This window comes from Triticum dicoccoides, chromosome 7A, assembly GCF_002162155.2.
Source record: "Triticum dicoccoides isolate Atlit2015 ecotype Zavitan chromosome 7A, WEW_v2.0, whole genome shotgun sequence".
NCBI lineage: Eukaryota > Viridiplantae > Streptophyta > Magnoliopsida > Poales > Poaceae > Triticum > Triticum dicoccoides.
In genome coordinates this window covers 538,054,526-538,074,401 of record NC_041392.1, presented here as the reverse complement: position 1 = coordinate 538,074,401, position 19,876 = coordinate 538,054,526, and the positions used below count along the sequence as shown (strand labels likewise).

Here is a 19,876-nt window from a genome sequence, read left to right as displayed (position 1 = left end):
TGTTGGTTAGTTAACAGACATTCATGAGATGATGCATTTTATATGCCACTGATAATAATCTACTGCTTCATGGCTTGTCCTGCAGGTGCATGGGGATTGAAACAGCACAATCATGAGGCGATAAACCCTAAACCGTAATATAAAAATAAACAGACCGACTCCATCACCACATGTTGGGCGCCGGCACACTGTTCTTCTACACCCTTCCCTCCTCCATGATCCAAGCAAAGGAGGGAGCCCCCATGCCCCCCGTCCTTTTCCCTGCTTTGTTGTTGCTACGTATGGGCATCAGCAACTTTCAGTTTTTGGTATGCATTAAACGCCGCTGCCCCCCTCCTGGAGCAGAGCAGAGCAGGGCCCCTCTCGTCTCTGTTCCTGGTGGCTTGCGTGTGTGTGCATCAGAGAGAAAGAGAGAGAGAGAGGCCTGCCGCCCAAGATCTCTCTTGATCAGTGCCGAGATCATCAATCAGGGGGGCCTGCCATCCAAGTGGGCATCTCCATTTTTCTTCCTCCTCGAGCTGGTTTCCGAGCCTGATAAAACCACCCTCCCCGGCCTCGCTCAACTGCTCCCCAGCTTCTTTCTCGCCTGCTTGGAAGTAGTACCAGAAAGTAGAAACAGAGGGGAAGCAGAGAGATCGCCTCAGGGTCGTCGTCACGAGCTGCAACCCGTCCGCATTGTAGCCGTGATATCAGGAAATGCTCTGGTTCCCATTTTAGGTCCGGCTCCATCTTCTTCCTCCTCTCGCTGATCATCTCCTCCGATGCTTGGAAAGCTCTGCTGCTTTTGCTGCCCCACTCGCCCTCTCTAGCTAGCCATCCCAGGTAGAAGCCTCTGCAGGGGAGTAGCCACTTGAGGTAGGACGGAGGGGTGGTTGGCGGTTCATAGGCCGTCGCCGTCGCCGGTGCTTTCTCTCTCCATGATTGTTTAAGGTTCGGCTACCAATCCCTACCTCCGGAGGGCTTCCTCGGCTGTTCCCACTTTGGTTCTTCAACTTGATTTCACTTCTTGTTTCTGCGATTATTGTCTCTTTGTGTGGTACGGCTTGGAATTAAAGATCTCCAGTGCTCTGGCTGTTGATTCTCATGTTGAATATTGAATGTTGAAAAAGAAAAAGCTCAAGGGAATGTTGAATGAGCAGTTGGATAAGCACAATTTCTTATGAGAGGCCACTGTAACTCATGCCCCTAGCCTTTCTCCATTTATTCTGGCGCTTTTCTTCCGCTGCCCCATTTTGAAATTTCAGGCAAACAACCCATTTTACTGTGTGCTTTAGCTGCGCTTTTTTTACTAGATCAGCTATGCTTTAGTAGATGGCTGCATTTTTGCGCACAGGCTAGCAAAATACTAGGTGGTGTCTTTGCCACAAAATAGGTGAACTTTTTCGTTCCTCCTATGGCCAGTGCTGTGCAATTTGGTGTGCATTTCAACCTGCTACAATGCGCACAGTAGCTTGCCTTGCATCTTCAACTTTGTGGAGGAACAATCTGTGAACTGTGTCCTCAGCAGCGTTCGTTGATGTCACCAATTATTTGGCTCACGTATCCTACAGCTGCTTTGCTTCAGGTCTTTTAAAATTACTAGTGTGTGCAAGATTTGGCCTTTGGCGACCACGGAGCTAGGCGCCTCAAGATGTCTAGCAATCCATCCTATCATCAGCAGCTGGGGTTGGATGCCATGAACACTTGCTTCTTCGGCGGCAGCAGCATGATCGGCTCCGAAGCACCGTTCTTCTACCCAGGCATGCCGCACGATGCGGGCTTCGGCTCCGGCGGCGCGGATGTGGCCGCGCATTTCATGGCCAGCAGCGCGATGGTCACTTCGCCGGCGAACCAGCTCGTCTGGCCCGCCGCTGCTCCTTCGCAGGACAGCCACCAAGCGAGCATGTCGACGGAGGAGATGAACGACGACGCCTACGCCGTCGCCGGCGAGAGCTGCAGCACCGTGCACTCCATGCTCCCTTCCGCCTCGGCAGACTTCTTTCAGTACGGGTCGGGAGTGGTCACCATCGCCCAGCCGTCGAAGATGGCCAAGCTCGTTGCTGGAGAGCCACACTGCGGCTGGCTCTACGATGGACCGAGCGCTGCCTCGACCCACCAGCCGTATTACCTGACGGCGTTCTCCGGCGGCAGCGACTTTCCGGACGCTGTCGCCGGCGCGGCGAGCGGCCTGTCGCTCAGGCTAGGTGCCCAGTCTTCCTCGGTCACCATGGCGAGCATGCCGGAGCAGTCCTCGGAGGTGAGCTGCTCCGGCCTGACCCACGTCAACAGCGAAGGCTTTGGCTACCAGCAGCCTCAGGCCGTGAGGGCTCACGCCGGCGCCGGCGCCGGCCTGTTCCATCTGCCTCCTTACGGCGATGTCGGTGCCGGCGACGACGAGCTGCGGCACGTGTACCCACAGATGTACTCGAGGCCTCCGCACTTCTCGCAGGTGCTGCCGCGGTCGGGATACGCGCACATTGCCCAGGAGCTGCTGAATGGGTTCGCCGGCTGCGTGCTGAAAGACCTGGCCGAGATGCCTGACGATTCAGTCAGCGGCATTGGCAGCGAGGCGAGCCTCCTGCTCTCGTCGAGCTGCTCGGCGAGGACGCCGTCGTCGGTGAGCTCCAACCAGCTGATGCTGCCCTCCGACGAGGGCTCAGCCGACGGCGGGAGGTGGATGGAGGCTCAGAGGGTGAGGAACGATCTCCTGAAACTGCTACAGCTGGTGAGCGAGCGAGCTCCTGAATTTCATCTCAACTTCAGAGTGTTATTACCAGAGTAAAAAGAAAAATCTCATGGTTGGAGCCTGTTGGGTGGATGCAGATGGACCAAAGGTGCAACCGGTGCTTCGACGACATCCAGACCACGGCGTCCAAGTTCAGCAGCGTGGTGGCGCACCCAGGCGGCGGCGGAGGCGGCGCCATCGCGCCGCCGCCGTTCGCGCAGCGCGCGATGTCCGCGGTGTACCGGAGGCTGAGGAAGCGGATCACGGGCCTGATCGTGGCGGTGGCGCAGAGGTCCGGCGGGGGCGGGGGCGGGGAGCCGTCGTCGCTGGCCGACAAGGAGCGGAGCTGGGAGTCGGCCTTCATCCAGAAGCACTGGGCGTTGCAGCAGCTCCGGCGCGGCGACCAGCAGTCCTGGCGGCCCCAGCGCGGCCTGCCGGAGAAGTCCGTCGCCGTGCTCAAAGCCTGGATGTTCGAGAACTTCCTCCGCCCGTAAGTTTCAGTCAAGGATAAACACTCCTGCTCCTGCCCTGGATAATGGCAATGATTCTTACTCTGAACTTGGTAGGATCTCAGTATTTCTGTCAACTGAATGAGCATGATATCTGTGTTTACCACTGGAAACTTGACGAGACGAGCAATCTGATGATGTCTCATGGCAGGTACCCGAAGGACCACGAGAAGGACATGCTGGCGGCGAGGAGCGGGCTGAGCAGGAGCCAGGTACCAATCTCAGGCTTTTCGGCACAAAGCTTACTTCCATTTTGCTAGAGAGAGCAGATCAAGCTTAAAACAAGAAAGAACACCGTAGACTGAAAATGTTGCTGCGTTGGCAGGTCTCCAACTGGTTCATCAACGCGCGCGTCCGGCTGTGGAAGCCGATGATCGAGGAGATGTACGAGGAGCTCAAGAGGAGCTCCGGGCGCGGCGGCGACGCTGAGCTTCCGAGCAGCAAAGACGTCGTCGGCTAGGAAAAGGGGACGGCCAAGGTTGGAACTGCACGAGTCCTCACTCATGGGCGCTGTCTCTCTGGCCATTGTTGATCATCTGGTCGCTATATCTATGTAGTAACCTGGAGTAGTTTTCTTGCATGTACATATAATTGCCACCTGGTGCCTGCGATTAAACGGAAACCTCTCGCATGATCGTTGATTGTTCATGGCGTCGAGAGGTTTGAAAGATTTCGAGTTGCCCGGCAGGGGAGTAGAAGCGCGCCGCTGTTGCTGTTACGGATTGGATCTTTTTTCTGCATCGCGCTGTTCCACGTTGCAATCGTGCCCTTGGTTTTGCTGACAACGGATCGCGCCGGCACATGAAATGTTCGGCGCACGTTTTGGCTTCATGTATGTATGCACCAAAGCAAGTTGCACACTTGGAAATGCTATCTACTCCGGAGTTCGTTTTCTTGAATTGATGGCAAACACATGCGTGCTTGGCTCTCAAATGAAAGATCCGAGCAGTTTTAGGTCTCTGTTTGTCCATGATTCAAAGCGTCAAAGATTCGAAAGTTGGAGACTTTTCTTTAAGAAAATGACCTGCAACTTTAATCGAACTTGACAAAGATTACAACTACAATGCTTTGGATCATTGATCCAATAAATTGCAAAGTAACTCTCATCAGTAAGAACGTACAAGGAAATTCTATCATCACAAAATGAATTCTATCATCAGCATTCTCCAGTTTAAGGAAGGATCCTTCCCCTTTCCATACTTAGGGCTTCCTCTCAATATGAACAAGCTCAAGATTGAGGATTTCAGTCCTATGTTACAAAGAATTGAAAGAAGAATAACTGAATGTTCCACTTTAATCTCTTATGATGAAAAACTGCAACTAATTAAGTCAGTGTTCTCCTCCCTTCCAACCTTCTTCATGAGCTGGATTTGAGGAAGTTGGAGAAGCCATGATTTCCTGGGAGACAGTCTGCAAACCTAAATCCCATGGAGGACTGGGAGTGATAGACATCCAACTACATAACAAAGCCCTGTTAACTAAGAACTTGCACAAGTTCTTCAACAAGCAGAATCTACCTTGGGTCAAACTGTCGTGGGAATCATATTACTCAACTGTTTCACCAAAGGATAGACCGGAGGGCTCTTTCTGGTGGAAAGCTCATCTGAAACTGGTACCTCTCTTCAAGGAAGTTGCACATTGTATAGTTGGCACTGGAGACACCACTCTGTTTTGGACAGACAAATGGCAACACAGAATCCTTGCTGGGCAATATCCTGAGCTAAACTATTTTGCAATCAATGATCAATGGTCAGTGGCCCATGTGAAACAATCGATTGATATCATGGAGCAGTTCCACACCCCACTCCCTGTCATTGCCTTCCATCAACTAAATGAACTAACACCAATTGGGAAACAACTTGGAAACACTGTTGATAAATGGACTTATGAGTGGAATTCTGGTATAATTTCTGTCAACAAGATGTATAAACATATGATGGGTCCTTCAGTGGCACACCACCTGTTCAAAGATTTATGGAAAGCAGCAAGAAGAATCAGGCATAAAATTTTCTTCTGGCTGTTACTATATGACACAATCAACTTCAAAAGCCTTCTCAAAAGAAAATTTTTTCTTGCTGCAGAGTTACAAGTGTGCACTCTGCCAAGAACAGGTTGAGGAAACAACTCTGCGCTTACTCTGGGACTGCCAGTTTGCACTCTCATGCTGGGACCTCATTGCCCCAAATAGACAGAGAGGAGTATCTGCTTTTGATGACATTATCTTCCTCAAGCAAGCCTTCCCACCACATATTGCCATGGATATTGTTATTTTGGGATGCAAGAACATATGGATGCAAAGGAATGGAAAGATCGTCAACAATGCCCTCCCAAGTCTGGACGCCTAGAAGCATGGCCTACATCAAGATCTGTCTCTAGTCAAGCATAGAACTAAAAGAAAGAACATTGCCTGCCTAGAGCAATGGATGAGCTCCCTCTTTTCATAGTTCTCATAAGATAACACATTTTTCATGTTAGAGAAAACATGAGTTGGGTAGTTGTTTGTGAACGTTTCCTTTAGCTGTTTGTACATATATTCTTTATTAATAAAAATTACCGTAGAACTATTGTTCTACGCTTTCGGGGTCAAAAAACGTACAAGGAAATTTTAGCTCAAGGAGGAATGTGCCTCCCTTCGTTTCCCCTCCGCGGACGTCCAGGCTGGAGCTGCCAACATCCTATGGTCTCGCGATGGGGACCCCGAAGCCCGCGCCAAACTCTCGTGCGTGCATGGACGGGCGTGGTGACTCCCATGGCATTGTGGCTGTGGAGCATGAGCATGCGGTCAACCTTGTCGTGTCGGCTTCAACTGCCACGGTCATGGAGCACACGACCTAGCAGGATGGGAGGCCATGCGATTGAATGACTACAAGTCATGGTGGCGATGGTGGCCTCCGTTGGATGCAACAACATGAGCGACCCCCCTGAGGCCCTGACCACCATGTCGATGCTCTAAGAGAATCAACAGCTGGACTTGCCAAATCCGACACTCTATACTCCTGCGGGGGCATCCGGACGCGTCCGCGGATAGTGACCAGGCCAAATAGGCACATTCACAGCCACATATCTCATATCCGGCACCCTATATCCATATAAAATCATGCGTATACCATCAAACAGACAAATCTGACAGGAAACGGACATATAAACTGATAGCAAGCAGACACAATTCACATATAAACATCACCATAAGTGAATAATAATTCAACCGTCCAACAAATTCTATCTAGATAGTACTATCAACTAATGGGGTTGTCCCCAAGTTTCACCACTTCCTCGCCAGCCCTTTGCCCTTCCGGTTGCCGACCCTGCTATATGAGTTCGTGGCAGGAGGTGGGTCATTAGAGGAGGAGGAGGAGGAGGAGGAGGAAGAGGAGATGACACTATAGCCCTTCAAGCGTTGGACGATGCGGTCCTCCTTCTGCTTGAGCTTGGCCACCCTTGCTGCCTCCGCCGCCACCCGCTCGGACTGCTCAATGCCAGGCTGGAGTGGCTTGGCGTTAATCCTCCGAAATCGCCGAGCGTCTGTCTCTGCCGTCGTAAGTATCCGGCGATACACCCGCTAGAGGAGATAGTCCTCATCGTTGGGCATCACAGGCGTCATGTGGCGTGGCGGGGGGACTGCGGGGCCGCACCAATCTGGTTTCCCCTCTCCCTTGCTCTCTACCTGTCACAACGGGCGGCGGGAACCTCCGATTCTGGAGTGCGCATTGTTGGGGATCGTAGCAGAAATTTAAAATTTTCTACGCATCACCAAGATCAATCTATGGAGTCATCTAGCAACGAGAGGGAGAGGAGTGCATCTACATACCCTTGTAGATCGCGAGCAGAAGCATTCAAGAGAACATGGTTGATGGAGTCGTACTCGTCGTGATCCAAATCACCGATGATCCTAGCGCCGAACGGACGGCACCTCCGCGTTCAACACACGTATGGAACAGAGATGTCTCCCGTGCCTTGATCCAGCAAGGAGGAGGGAGAGGTTGAGGAAGAGAGCTCCAACAGCAGCACGACGGCGTGGTGGTGATGGAGTGGCAGTTCTCCGGCAGGGCTTCGCCAAGCTCACGCGGAGGAGGAGAGGTGTTGGGGAGGGGAGGGGCTGCGCCTTGGATGTGGTGATGCAGCCCTCCCTTTGCCCCTCTATTTATAGGGGAAGGGGAAAGGGGGCCGGCCCCCTCTAGATGAGATCTAGAGGGGGGCGGCGGCCAAGGGGGAGGGGGCTTGCCCCCCAAGCCAGGGGGGCCTTTATGGTTTCCCCCAACCCTAGGCGCATGGGCCCTTGGGGGGTTGGCGCCCCAGCCCACTTGGGGCTGGTTCCCTTCCCCTTACAGCCCATAAGGCCCTCTGGGAGAGGTGGCCCCTCCCGGTGGACCCCCGGAACCCCTCCGGTGGCCCCGGTACAATACCAATATGCCCCCGAACCTTTCCGGTGACCGTATGACAACTTCCCACATATAAATCTTCACCTTCGGACCATTCCGGAACTCCTCGTGACGTCCGAGATCTCATCTGGGACTCCAAACAACATTCGGTAATCACATACAAGTCTTCCTAATAACCCTAGCATCATCGAACCTTAAGTGTGTAGACCCTACGGGTTTGAGAACCATGCAGACATGACCGACACAACTCTCCGGCCAATAACCAACAGCGGGATCTGGATACCCCTGTTGGCTCCCACATGTTCCACGATGATCTTATTGGATGAACCACGATGTCGAGGATTCAAGCAATCCCGTACACAATGCCCTTTATCAATCGATACGTTACTTGCCCGAGATTCGATCGTCGGTATCCCAATACCTCGTTCAATCTCGTTACCAGCAAGTCACTTTACTCGTTCCGTAATGCATGATCCCGTGACCAACTACTTAGTCACAATAAGCTCATTATGATGATGCATTACCGAGTGGGTCCAGAGATACCTCTCCGTCATACGGAGTGACAAATCCCAGTCTCGATTCGTGCCAACCCAACATACACTTTCGGAGATACCTGTAGTGCACCTTTATAGCCACCCAGCTACGTTGTGATGTTTGGTGCACCCAAAGCATTCCTACGGTATCTGGGAGTTGCACAATCTCATGGGCTAAGGAAATGATACTTGACATTAGAAAAGCTTTAGCAAACGAACTACACGATCTTGTGCTACGCTTAAGATTGGGTCTTGTCCATCACATCATTCTCCTAATGATGTGACCCCATTATCAATGACATCCAATGTCCATGGTCAGGAAACCATGACCATCTATTGATCAATGAGCTAGTCAACTAGAGGCTTAGTAGGGACATGTTGTGGTGTATGTATTCACACATGTATTACGGTTTCCAGTTAATACAATTATAGTATGAACAATAGACAATTATCATGAACAAGGAAATATAATAATAACCATTTTATTATTGCCTCTAGGGCATATTTCCAACAGTCTCCCACTTGCACTAGAGTCAATAATCTAGTTCACATCACTATGTGATTGTAATGAATCCAACACCCATGGGGTTTGTTCATATCTTGCTTGTGAGAGAGGTTTATTAGTCAATGGGTCTAAACCTTTCAGATCCATGTGTGCTTTGCAAATCTCTATGTCATCTTGTAGATGCAGCTACCACGCGCTACTTTGAGCTATTCCAAATAACTGCTCTACTATACGAATCCGGTTTACTACTCAGAGTCATCCGGATTAGTGTCAAAGTTTGCATCGACGTAACCCTTTACGATGAACTCTTTTACCACCTCCATAATCGAGAAAATTCCTTAGTCCACTAGTTACTAAGGATAAGTTTGACCGTTGTCATGTGATCCATTCCTGGATCACTCTTGTACCTCTTAACTAACTCATGGCAAGGCACACTTCAGGTGCGGTACACAACATAGCATACTGTAGAGTCTACGTCTAAAGCATAGGGGACGACCTTCATCCTTTCTCTCTCTTCTGCCGTGGTCAGGTCTTGAGTCTTACTCAATACTCGCACCTTGTAACACAGCCAAGAACTCCTTCTTTGCTGATCTATTTTGAACTCCTTCAAAATCTTGTCACGGTATGTATTCATTTGAAAGTACTATCAAGCGTTTTTTGATCTATCCTTATAGACCTTGATGCTCAATGTTCAAGTAGCTTAATCCAGGTTTTCCATTGAAAAACACTTTTCAAATAACCCTGCATGCTTTCCAGAAATTCTACATCATTTCTGATCAACAATATGTTAACAACATATACTCATCAAAAATTCTATAGTGCTCTCACTCACTTCTTTGGAAATACACGTTTCTCATAAACTTTGTACAAACCCAAAACTTTGATCACCTCATCAAAGCATACATTCCAATTCCGAGATGCTTACTCCAGTCCTTAGAATGATTGCTGGAGCTTTGCATACTTGTTAGCATCTTTCAGGATTGACAAAACCTTCTGGTTGTATCACATACAACCTTTCCTCAAGAAAGACGTCGAGGAAACAATGTTTTGACATCCTATCTGCAAGATTTCATAAATAATGCAGTAACTGCTAACATAATTCCAACAGACTCTTAGCATCGCTACGAGTGAGAAAGTCTCATCGTAGTCAACTCCTTGAACTTGTCGGGAAAACATCTTAATGACAAGTCGAGCTTTCTTAATGGTGACACTTACCATCATTGTCCGTCTTCCTTTTAAAATCCATCTTCACCCAACAGCCTTACGACCATTAAGTAGTTCTTCCAAAGTCTATACTTTGTTTTTATACATGGATCCTCTCTCAGATTTTATGGCCTCGAGCCATTCGTCGGAATCCGGGCCCACCATCGCTTCTCCATATCTCATAGGTTCATTGTTGTCTAGCAACATGACTTCCAAGACAGGATTAAGTACCACTTTGAAGTAGTACACATCCTTGTCGACCTATGAGGTTTGGTAGTGACTTGATCCGAAGTTTCATGATCACTATCATAAGCTTCCACTTCAATTGGTGTAGGTGCCACAGGAACAACTTCCTGTGCCCTGCTACATACTAGTTGAAGTGACGGTTCAACAACCTCATCAAGTCTCCACCATCCTCCCACTCAATTCTTTCGAGAGAAACTTTTCCTAGAGAAAGGACCCGTTTCTAGAAACAATCACTTTTGCTTTCGGATCTGAAATAGGAGGTATACCCAACTATTTCTGGGTATTCTATGAAGATGCATTTATCTGCTTTTGGTTCGAGCTTATCAGCCTGAAACTTTTTCACATAAGCGTCGCAGCCCCAAACTTTTAAGAAACGACAGCTTAGGTTTCTCTAAACCATAGTTCATACGGCGTCGTCTCAACAGAATTGTGTGGTGCCCTATTTAAAGAATGAGGTTGTCTCTAATGCCTAACCCATAAACGATAGTGGTAATTCGATAAGAGACATCATGGTATGCACCATATCCAATAGGGTGCGGTTATGATGTTCGGGCACACCATCACACTATGGTGTTCCAGGTGGTATTAGTTGTAAAACAATTTCCACAATGTCTTAATTGTGTGCCAAACTCGTAACTTAGATATTCATCTCTATGATCATATCATAGACATTTTATCATCTTGTCACGACGATCTTCAACTTCACTCTGAAATTACTTGAACCTTTCAATAATTCAGACTTGTGTTTCATCAAGTAAATATACTCAGCATCTACTCAAATCATCTGTGAAGTAAGAATATAACGATATCCACTGCGTGCCTCAGCACTCATTGTACTGAACACATCAAAATGTATTACTTCCAACAAGTTGCTTTCTTGTTCCATCTTACTGAAAACGAGCCCTTTCAGTCATCTTGCCCATGTGGAATGATTTGCATGTCTCAAGTGATTCAAAATCAAGTGAGTCCAAATGATCCATCTGCATGGAGTTTCTTCATGCATATCTACCAATAGACATGGTTCGCATGTCTCAATCTTTTCAAAAATGAGTGAGTCCAAAGATCCATCAACATGGAGCTTCTTCATGCGTTTTATACCAACATGACTCAAATGGCAGTGCCACAAGTATGTGGTACTATCATTACTATCTTACATCTTTTGGCATGAACATGTGTATCACTACGATCGAGATTCAATAAACCATTCATTTTTCTGGTGCAAGACCATTGAAGGTATTATTCAAATAAACAGAGTAACCATTATTCTCCTTAAATGAATAACCGTATTGCGATAAACATAATCCAATCATGTCTATGCTCAATGGAAACACCAAATAACAATTATTTAGGTTTAACACCAATCTCGATGGTAGAGGGAGCGTGCGATGTTTGATCACATCAACCTTAGAAACACTTCCAACATATCGTCATCTCACCTTTAGCTAGTCTCTTTAGCCTTTTATTTCGAGTTACTAACACTTAGCAACCGAACGGGTATTTATTACCCTGGTGCTACTAGGAGTACTAGTAAAGTACACAATAATATAACGTATATTCAAAATACTTTTGTCGACCTTGCCAGCCTTCTCATCTATCAAGTATCTAGGGTAGTTCTGCTTCAGTGACCGTTCCCCTCATTATAGAAGCACTTAGTCTTGGGTTTGGTTCAACCTTGGGTTTCTTCACTAGAGCAGCAACTAATTTGCCGTCTCATGAAGTATCCCTTCTTTCCCTTGCCCTTCTTGAAACTAGTGGTTTAACCATCAACAATTGATGCTCCTACTTGATTTCTACTTTCGCGATGTCAAACATCACGAGTTGCTCAAGGATCATCATGTCTATCCATGATATGTTATAGTTCATCACGAAGCTCCAATAGCTTGGTGGCAGTGACTATGGAGAACCATCACTATCTCATCTGGAAGATTAACTCCCACTCGATTTAAGCGATTGTAGTACTCAGATAATCTGAGCACATGCTCAACGATTGAGCTTTTCTCCCTTAGTTTGCAGGCTTAAGAAACTTGTCAGAGGTCTCATACCTCTTGACGTGGGCACTAGTCTGAAATTCAAATTTCAGTCTTTGGAACATCTCATATGTTCTGCGACGTTTCAAAAACGTCTTTGGTGCCACAATTCTAAACCGTTAGTATTACGCACTGAACTATCACATAGTAATCAAAACGTGTATGTCAGATGTTTCCCAACATCTACAGATGATGCTCGAGGTTCAACACACTGAGCGGTGCATTAAGGACATAACCCTTCTGTGCAGCAATGAGGACAATCCTCAGTTCATGGACCCAGTCCGCATAATTGCTATTGTCAACTCTGAACTAAATTTTCTCTATGAACATATCTAAAATAGTAGAACCAAAGCGTGAGCTACGACATAATTTGCAAAGACCTTTTGACTATGTTCATGATAATTAAGTTCATCTAATCAAATTATTCAATGAACTCCCACTTAGATAGACATCCCTCTAGTCATCTAAGTGATACATGATCCGAGTCAACTAGGCCATGTCCGATCATCACGTGAGACGGACTAGTCATCATCGGTGAACATCTTCATGTTGATCGTATCCACTATACGACTCATGTTCGACCTTTCGGTCTTCCGTGTTCCGAGGCCATGTCTGTACATGCTAGGCTCATCAAGTTAACCTAAGTGTATTGCGTGTGTAAATCTGGCTTACACCCGTTGTATGCGAACGTTAGAACCTATCACACCCGATCATCACGTGGTGCTTCGGAACAACGGACCTTAGCAATGGTGCACAGTTAGGGGGAACACAATTCTTGATATTTTAATGAGGGATCATCTTATTTATGCTACCGTCGTTCTAAGCAAATAATATGTAAAAACATGACAAACATCACATGCAAATCATAAAGTGACATGATATGGCCAATATCATCTTGCGCCTTTGATCTCCATCTTTGAGGCGCGGCATGAACACCATCTTCACCGGCATGACACCATGATCTCCATCATCATGATCTCCATCATCGTCTCTTCATGAAGTTGCCTCGCCAACTATTACTTCTACTACTATGGCTAACAGTTAGCAATAAAGTAAAGTAATTACATGGCGTTTTCATTGACACACAGGTCATAAATAAATTAAGACAACTCCTATGGCTCCTGCCGGTTGTCATACTCATCGACATGCAAGTCGTGATTCCTATTACAAGAACATGATCAATCTCATACGTCACATATATCATTCATCACATCCTTTTGGCCATATCACATCACATAGCAAACCCTGCAAAAACAAGTTAGACGTCCTCTAATTGTTGTTGCATGTTTTACGTGGCTTCTATGGGTTTCTAGCAAGAACGTTTCTTACCTACGCAAAACCACAACGGTGATGTGCCAATTGCCATTTACCCTTCATAAGGACCCTTTTCATCGAATCCGATCCGACTAAAGTGGGAGAGACAGACACCCGCCAGCCACCTTATGCATCAAGTGCATGTCAGTCGGTGGAACCAGTCTCACGTAAGCGTACGTGTAAGGTCGGTCCGGACCGCTTCATCCCACAATGCCGCCGGATCAAGATAAGACTAGTAACGGTAAGCAAATTGAACAAATCATCGCCTACAACTGCTTTGTGTTCTACTCGTGCATAGAATCTACGCATAGACCTAGCTCATGATGCCACTGTTGGGGATTGTACCAGAAATTTAAAATTTTCTACACATCACCAAGATCAATCTATGGAGTCATCTCGCAACGAGAGGGAGAGGAGTGCATCTACATACCCTTGTAGATCGCGAGCGGAAACGTTCAAGAGAACGGGGTTGATGGAGTCGTACTCGTCGTGATCCAAATCACTAATGATCCTAGCGCCGAACGGACGGCACCTCCGCGTTCAACACACGTATGGAACGGAGACGTCTCCCGTGCCTTGATCCAGCAAGGAGGAGGGAGAGGTTGAGGAAGAGAGCTCCAACAGCAGCACGACGGCGTGGTGGTGATGGAGTGGCAGTTCTTCGACAGGGCTTTGCCAAGTTCACGCGGAGGAGGAGAGGTGTTGGGGAGGGGAGGGGCTGCGCCTTGGATGTGGTGATGCATCCCTCCCTTTTCCCCTCTATTTATAGGGGAAGGGGAAAGGGTGCCATCCCCCTCTAGATGAGATCTAGAGGGGGGCGGCGACCAAGGGGGAGGGGGCTTGCCCCCCAAGCCAGGGGGGCCTTTATGGTTTCCCCCAACCCTAGGCGCATGGGCCCTTGGGGGGTTGGCACCCCAGCCCACTTGGGGCTGGTTCCCTTCCCCTTACAGCCCATAAGGCCCTCTGGGAGAGGTGGCCCCTCCCGGTGGACCCTCGGAACCCCTCCGGTGGCCCCGGTACAATACCGATATGCCCCCGAACCTTTCCGGTGACCGTATGACAACTTCCCACATATAAATCTTCACCTCCGGACTATTCCGGAACTCCTCGTGACGTCTGGGATCTCATTCGGGACTCCGAACAACATTCGGTAATCACATACAAGTCTTCCTAATAATCCTAGCGTCATCGAACCTTAAGTGTGTAGACCCTACGGGTTCGGGAACCATGTAGACATGACCGAGACAACTCTCCGGCCAATAACCAACAGCGGGATCTGGATCCCCATGTTGGCTCTCACATGTTCCACGATGATCTCATCGGATGAACCATGATGTCGAGGATTCAAGCAATCTCGTACACAATTCCCTTTGTCAATCGGTATGTTACTTGCCCGAGATTCGATCGACGGTATCCCAATACCTCGTTCAATCTTGTTACCAGCAAGTCACTTTACTCGTTCTGTAATGCATGATCCCGTGACCAACTACTTAGTCACAATGAGCTCATTATGATGATGCATTACCGAGTGGGCCCAGAGATACCTCTCTGTCATACGGAGTGACAAATCCTAGTCTCGATTCGTGCCAACCCAAAAACACTTTCGGAGATACCTGTAGTGCACCTTTATAGCCACCCAGTTATGTTGTGACGTTTGGTGCACCCAAAGCATTCCTACGGTATCCGGGAGTTGCACAATCTCATGGTCTAAGGAAATGATACTTGACATTAGAAAAGCTTTAGCAAATGAACTACACGATCTTGTGCTACACTTAAGATTGGGTCTTGTCCATCACATCATTCTCCTAATGATGTGATCCCGTTATCAATGACATCCAATGTCCATGGTCAGGAAACCATGACCATCTATTGATCAATGAGCTAGTCAACTAGAGGCTTAGTAGGGACATGTTGTGGTGTATGTATTCACACATGTATTACGGTTTCCAGTTAATACAATTATAGCATGAACAATAGACAATTATCATGAACAAGGAAATATAATAATAACCATTTTATTATTACCTCTAGGGCATATTTCCAACACGCATCCGCGGCTTCGGCGGAGTGGGAACTAGAACCCACCGATACCTACGCGGAGCAGCGGACAGAGGGGGAGGAGGTCGACGGAGGAGCTATGTCGCTTGAGCTGACATCGAAGATCCATTTGGGGGAGGGAAGGGCCAGCTCTGGTGTCGGCATTGCCAGCGTGGGGGACGGGCGATGTCGCACCAGAACCAAAGCTACTACCAATGTCCACCTGTGAGTGCTGCAGCGTGATGCGGCGGGCAAGCTCGTCCTTGTGTATGGCAGCATCGGGGAGGAAAGCATCCCAATTGTCATCGTCGGAGCCATCGGATTGGCTGCCGGTGTTGGACATGGTCGCCGAAGATCAGGAGTTGATGGATTGGAGAAAGGGGAGCGAAGCGAGGCAGAGTGAAGTGAGGCTAGGGTTCGATCCAGATGGGGTCTTTGTGGGCCACAGTGGGCCGCGCGAACATGCCAAACGCACTCGGGTGTGCCCGGGCCGCCTCATGTCTGCCCTACATTTTGGCTGGATATGAGGGGTGTCGATCGGCCCGGGTGTTTGAGGCCGGTTTGAGGCGCTCGGGTGGGTTGGTATTTTTTGACCGGTCAATTGCCTAGCTGTCCACTCGGGCATATGAAGGTGGTTTCGGGCGCCCGGCTATAGATGCTTTAAGGTGCGAAGAATTCTCACCAACATACTAGTGCCTTCTGGGCCTAGCGTGGTCCGTCCAAAAATACTTGTCGAAAAATGGATTAAAATGGATGTATGTAGAACTAAAATATGTCGAGATACATTTTCAACAAGTGTTTCCGAACAGAGGGAGTATTAACAAGTGCAGCTATTGAAAGATCCGGCATGAAGATGACCATTTCATGTCCGGGATGGAAATCCTTTTTCTGGCTTTTATTGGTTGGGCTAAGCAGTGATGAATTTGCGTGGTTGGGCTGGCCACATTTGCCTAATATGTCCTTATATGACGCGTCTGAACACTGTCGGACAATGCAAATTTTTTGACGTCCACAACAATAGTCCACATATGCTCGAACCGAATCCATACAATGCATGCAACCACGTAAACAACACAACATAGATCAACATCCAACGAGAAATTTAGGGCATAGATCATCGGAAAATTTGAATCCAACCAAAAAGACATTGTTCACCGGATTATACTACAAACAAAAAACATAATGTAGGATCGAAAGTATGTCTAGAGGGTGGTGATTAGACTACTTGACCAAATAAAAATCTAGCATTTCCCCAATTTTAAGTCTTGGCAGATTTTAGCAACTTAGCACAAGTCAAGCAATCAACCTACACATGCAAGTCTAAGAGTATAGCAGTGGAATATAAAAACATTTCACATGAAGGTAAAGGGAGGAGTTTGGAGGGAGCAAACACAATGTAGACATGGAGATTTTTAGCATGGTTCCGATAGGTGGTGCTATCGTACATCCACGTTGATGGAGACTTCAACCCATGAAGGGTAACGGCTGCGCGAGTCCACAGAGGGCTCCATCCATGAAGGGTCCATGAAGAAGCAACATTATCTATCCCACCATGGCCATTGCCCATGAAGGACTTGCCTCACTAGGGTATATCTTCACGAAGTAGGCAATCTCCTTTCCTGTACAAACTCCTTGGTTCAACTCCACAATCTTGTCGGAGGCTCCCAAGTGACACCTAACCAATCTAGGAGACACCACTCTCCAAAAGGTAATAGATGGTGTGTTGATGATGAACTCCTTACTCTTGTGCTTCAAATGATAGTCTCCCCAACACTCAACTCTCTCTCACAGATTTGGATTGGGTGGAAAGATGATTTGAGTGGAAAGCAACTTGGGGAAGGCTAGGGATCGATATTCTTGTGGTTGGAATGAAATATCTTGGTCTCAACACATGAGTAGGTGATTATCTCTCAGAAAATGTATACTAGAAGTGTAGGCATGTTCTGATGGCTTTCTCCACGAATGAAGAGTGGGTGGAGGGGTATATATAGCCTCCACACAAAATCTAACCGTTACACACAATTTACCAAACTCGGTGGGACCGAATCATAAAACTCGGTCGGACCAATTCAGTTCAAAATGTGAACGTTAGGATTTTCGGTGCGACCGACATGTCAACTCGGTGGGATCGATTTCATTAGGGTTAGGGCATAACGTAATCTCGCTGAGACCGATCACATAAACTCGGTGAGACCGATTTTTGTAATAGGCAAACAAAGAGTTGGTCACGCAAACTCGGTGGGACCGTATCGCTCATTTCGGTGAGACCGAAACATTACGAAAGGGAAACGGAGAGTTTGCATTGCGAACTCAGTGGGACAGATCGCTCATCTCGGTTAGACCGAAATGTTACGAAGGGAAACAGAGAGTTTGCAATCCCATGTCGGTGAGACCGAGATCCCTATCGGTGAGACCGAATTGATTAGGGTTTCTGGCAATGGCTATGTCAAATGAACTCGGTGGCGCCGGATAGATCAAATCGGTGGGGCCGAGTTTGACTTTTGGTTTGGGAAATATGTGGATATGAGAAAGTGGTTGAGGGCTTTTGGAGCATATCACTAAGCATTTTGAGCAAGCCAGCCATTAAGCAACACATCATCCCCTTTTCATAGTATTGGCTTTCTTATCGACTCAATGTGATCTTGAATCACTAAAATGAAAAAGGTAGACTCTTGAGCTTGAGCCAATGTGTGTCCTTAGAATTTTGAGGGGTCCACATTCCTAGTCCATGCCATGCCAATCTTTGAACTTTCTGAAATGGTCATCTTGAAAGATCATTAATTCAATGAGATATATGTTGTTAGGAATTACCGAAACCACCCAGGGATAGTTGCACTTTCACATAAACAACACGGAGAGGGCAAGATCACCACTTCTTGGGGGCCTTGCCCTTGAAGTCAGCTCTGCGGCGGTCCATCTCCAATGTGTACGGGTCCGCGTCTGATGCGGGAGGAGAATCGTCGTCATTGTCGTCACCGTCCGAGCTGATGGTGCCTCTCTCCGACACGGAGGAGATGTAGCCCGACGGTGGGAGGATGGCGCGGCTCTCCTCCCGAGCATGGCATGCCGCCTTCGCCTTTGCGCTCTCCTACACCCTTGCATGGCGCTCTGAAGCCTCAAGCCCGAGGTGGAGCGCCTTTGTGTTCTTGCACTAGAGGCGCCTCGCTTCGGTCTCTGCAGTGACGTGCGAGCGCCGCGTCACCTCCTGGAGGAGCACCTCCTTCGGATCCATGGGCACAGAGCATGCGCGCTGCCGGGAGGGGGCGAGCTCGTCCGCGGCCGCTGCCACTCGCTTCGGTCAGCATTCGCCTCCACTCCGGCATGCGCACGGGAGAAGCGAGCAAGAGCACCGAGCACTGCCTGTGCGGTGCTAGGGCTAGAGGGGATGGAGAGGTGGCCGCCATGCTCCTGATCTGGAGCAGGCAGAGTGGGATGGGCGAGCACGGTTCGCATTTCCATGGCATGGGCCGAAGGAACTTGCGGCGGACATCACTATGCTCGAGCTCCCGCCGATGTCCAGCCGCGACTGCTCAATGGCGATGCGGAGCGCGAGCTCCTTGTCGTCGGGCGCATTGCTGCCGAAGCTAGACTCCTCCTTCACGAGGTCATCCCAATCCATGGAATTGGTCTCGCTACTGGACTCGTCGCCGGACTTGGCCATGGTGGAGGAGGCGAAGAGATTTGGCAGAGAAGTGGAGAAAATGGAGAGCGGATAGGGCGAGTGGACTGTGAGAGTGACTAGGATAAGTCAACGGGTGGGTTTTTGTTGGGACGGTGGTGGGGGCGGTGCGGGCCATAGCGAGCCAGTGGCGGGAGTGCCCGAGCGCGTCCGGGCTCCCCATATCCGCCATAGATTTGGCTGGATATGGGGAGTGTCGGTCATTCCGAGCATTTGGGTTGGCTTGGGTAGTCTGGATCGGTGGCTGAACTCGTCCGAGCACTGGCCGAGTAGCACGTCCGGACGTTTAGGGCGGTCATGAGGAGTTCAGTTGTAGATGCCCTTAAGCAAGAGTCTATCGCTAACCTTTGTTTCCTTTTTTAGGGTAAACATGGCTGCTATATTGAAGGTAAATGTTTCCTCCCGACCAGCAATGGGAGCACGACGGGGCCACGCGTCCTCAACCTGTTGAGTCCAGCCGCACTGCTTTGCTTTTTATTCTCTTTCCCTTATCCCATCCGCTGCTAGTGCCTTCTTCCTCCTCTCAAAAGTGCATCTTAGCTGATAAAGCATCCAACACCATGGCCATGGCCGAGCTGCCATGCTTTACTTCTAGCTCAATGCACCACACCCAGGGACATATCAGGGGGCCACAGGAGCTGCAACCGGTGGTTGGCGGAGCTGCAACCGTTTGTTGGTCGAGATGCATCCGACGATGCCGCCCGATGACGACTAGAATCGTGTAGCACAGGAGCTGCATA

At 48.6% G+C, this 19,876-nt stretch overlaps 1 protein-coding gene across 5 annotated transcripts; it reads left to right on the top strand.

Annotated features, from left to right (window-relative positions):
* The first annotated feature begins 225 nt into the window (after positions 1-225).
* LOC119331459 (BEL1-like homeodomain protein 2) lies at positions 226-3,911 on the top strand. 5 transcript variants are annotated; one of them, XR_005160517.1, is made up of 5 exons: positions 226-930; positions 1,551-2,704; positions 2,803-3,266; positions 3,365-3,425; positions 3,539-3,605. XR_005160517.1 is itself a non-coding variant. In XM_037604621.1 (5 exons), the coding sequence occupies exons 2-5, from the start codon at positions 1,631-1,633 to the stop codon at positions 3,671-3,673; spliced, it is 1,662 nt and encodes a 553-aa protein (XP_037460518.1). In that variant the 5' UTR covers positions 235-717; positions 1,565-1,630; the 3' UTR covers positions 3,674-3,911. The 5 variants fall into 5 exon arrangements, 4 of the variants coding, with proteins under 4 accessions (XP_037460518.1, XP_037460516.1, XP_037460517.1 ...); XM_037604621.1 differs by having other exon boundaries at positions 235-717; positions 1,565-2,704; positions 2,803-3,194; positions 3,539-3,911; XM_037604619.1 differs by having other exon boundaries at positions 235-930; positions 1,565-2,704; positions 2,803-3,194; positions 3,539-3,911.
* The last annotated feature ends 15,965 nt before the right edge of the window (positions 3,912-19,876 follow it).

Coding starts and splice junctions, on each gene's coding strand:
- LOC119331459 (XM_037604621.1), top strand. CDS start 1,631: ATGTCTAGCAATCCATCCTATCATCAGCAGCTGGGGTTGGATGCCATG. Junction 2,705..2,802: donor TCCTGAAACTGCTACAGCTG/GTGAGCGAGCGA, acceptor GGGTGGATGCAG/ATGGACCAAAGGTGCAACCG. Junction 3,195..3,364: donor TTCGAGAACTTCCTCCGCCC/GTAAGTTTCAGT, acceptor GTCTCATGGCAG/GTACCCGAAGGACCACGAGA.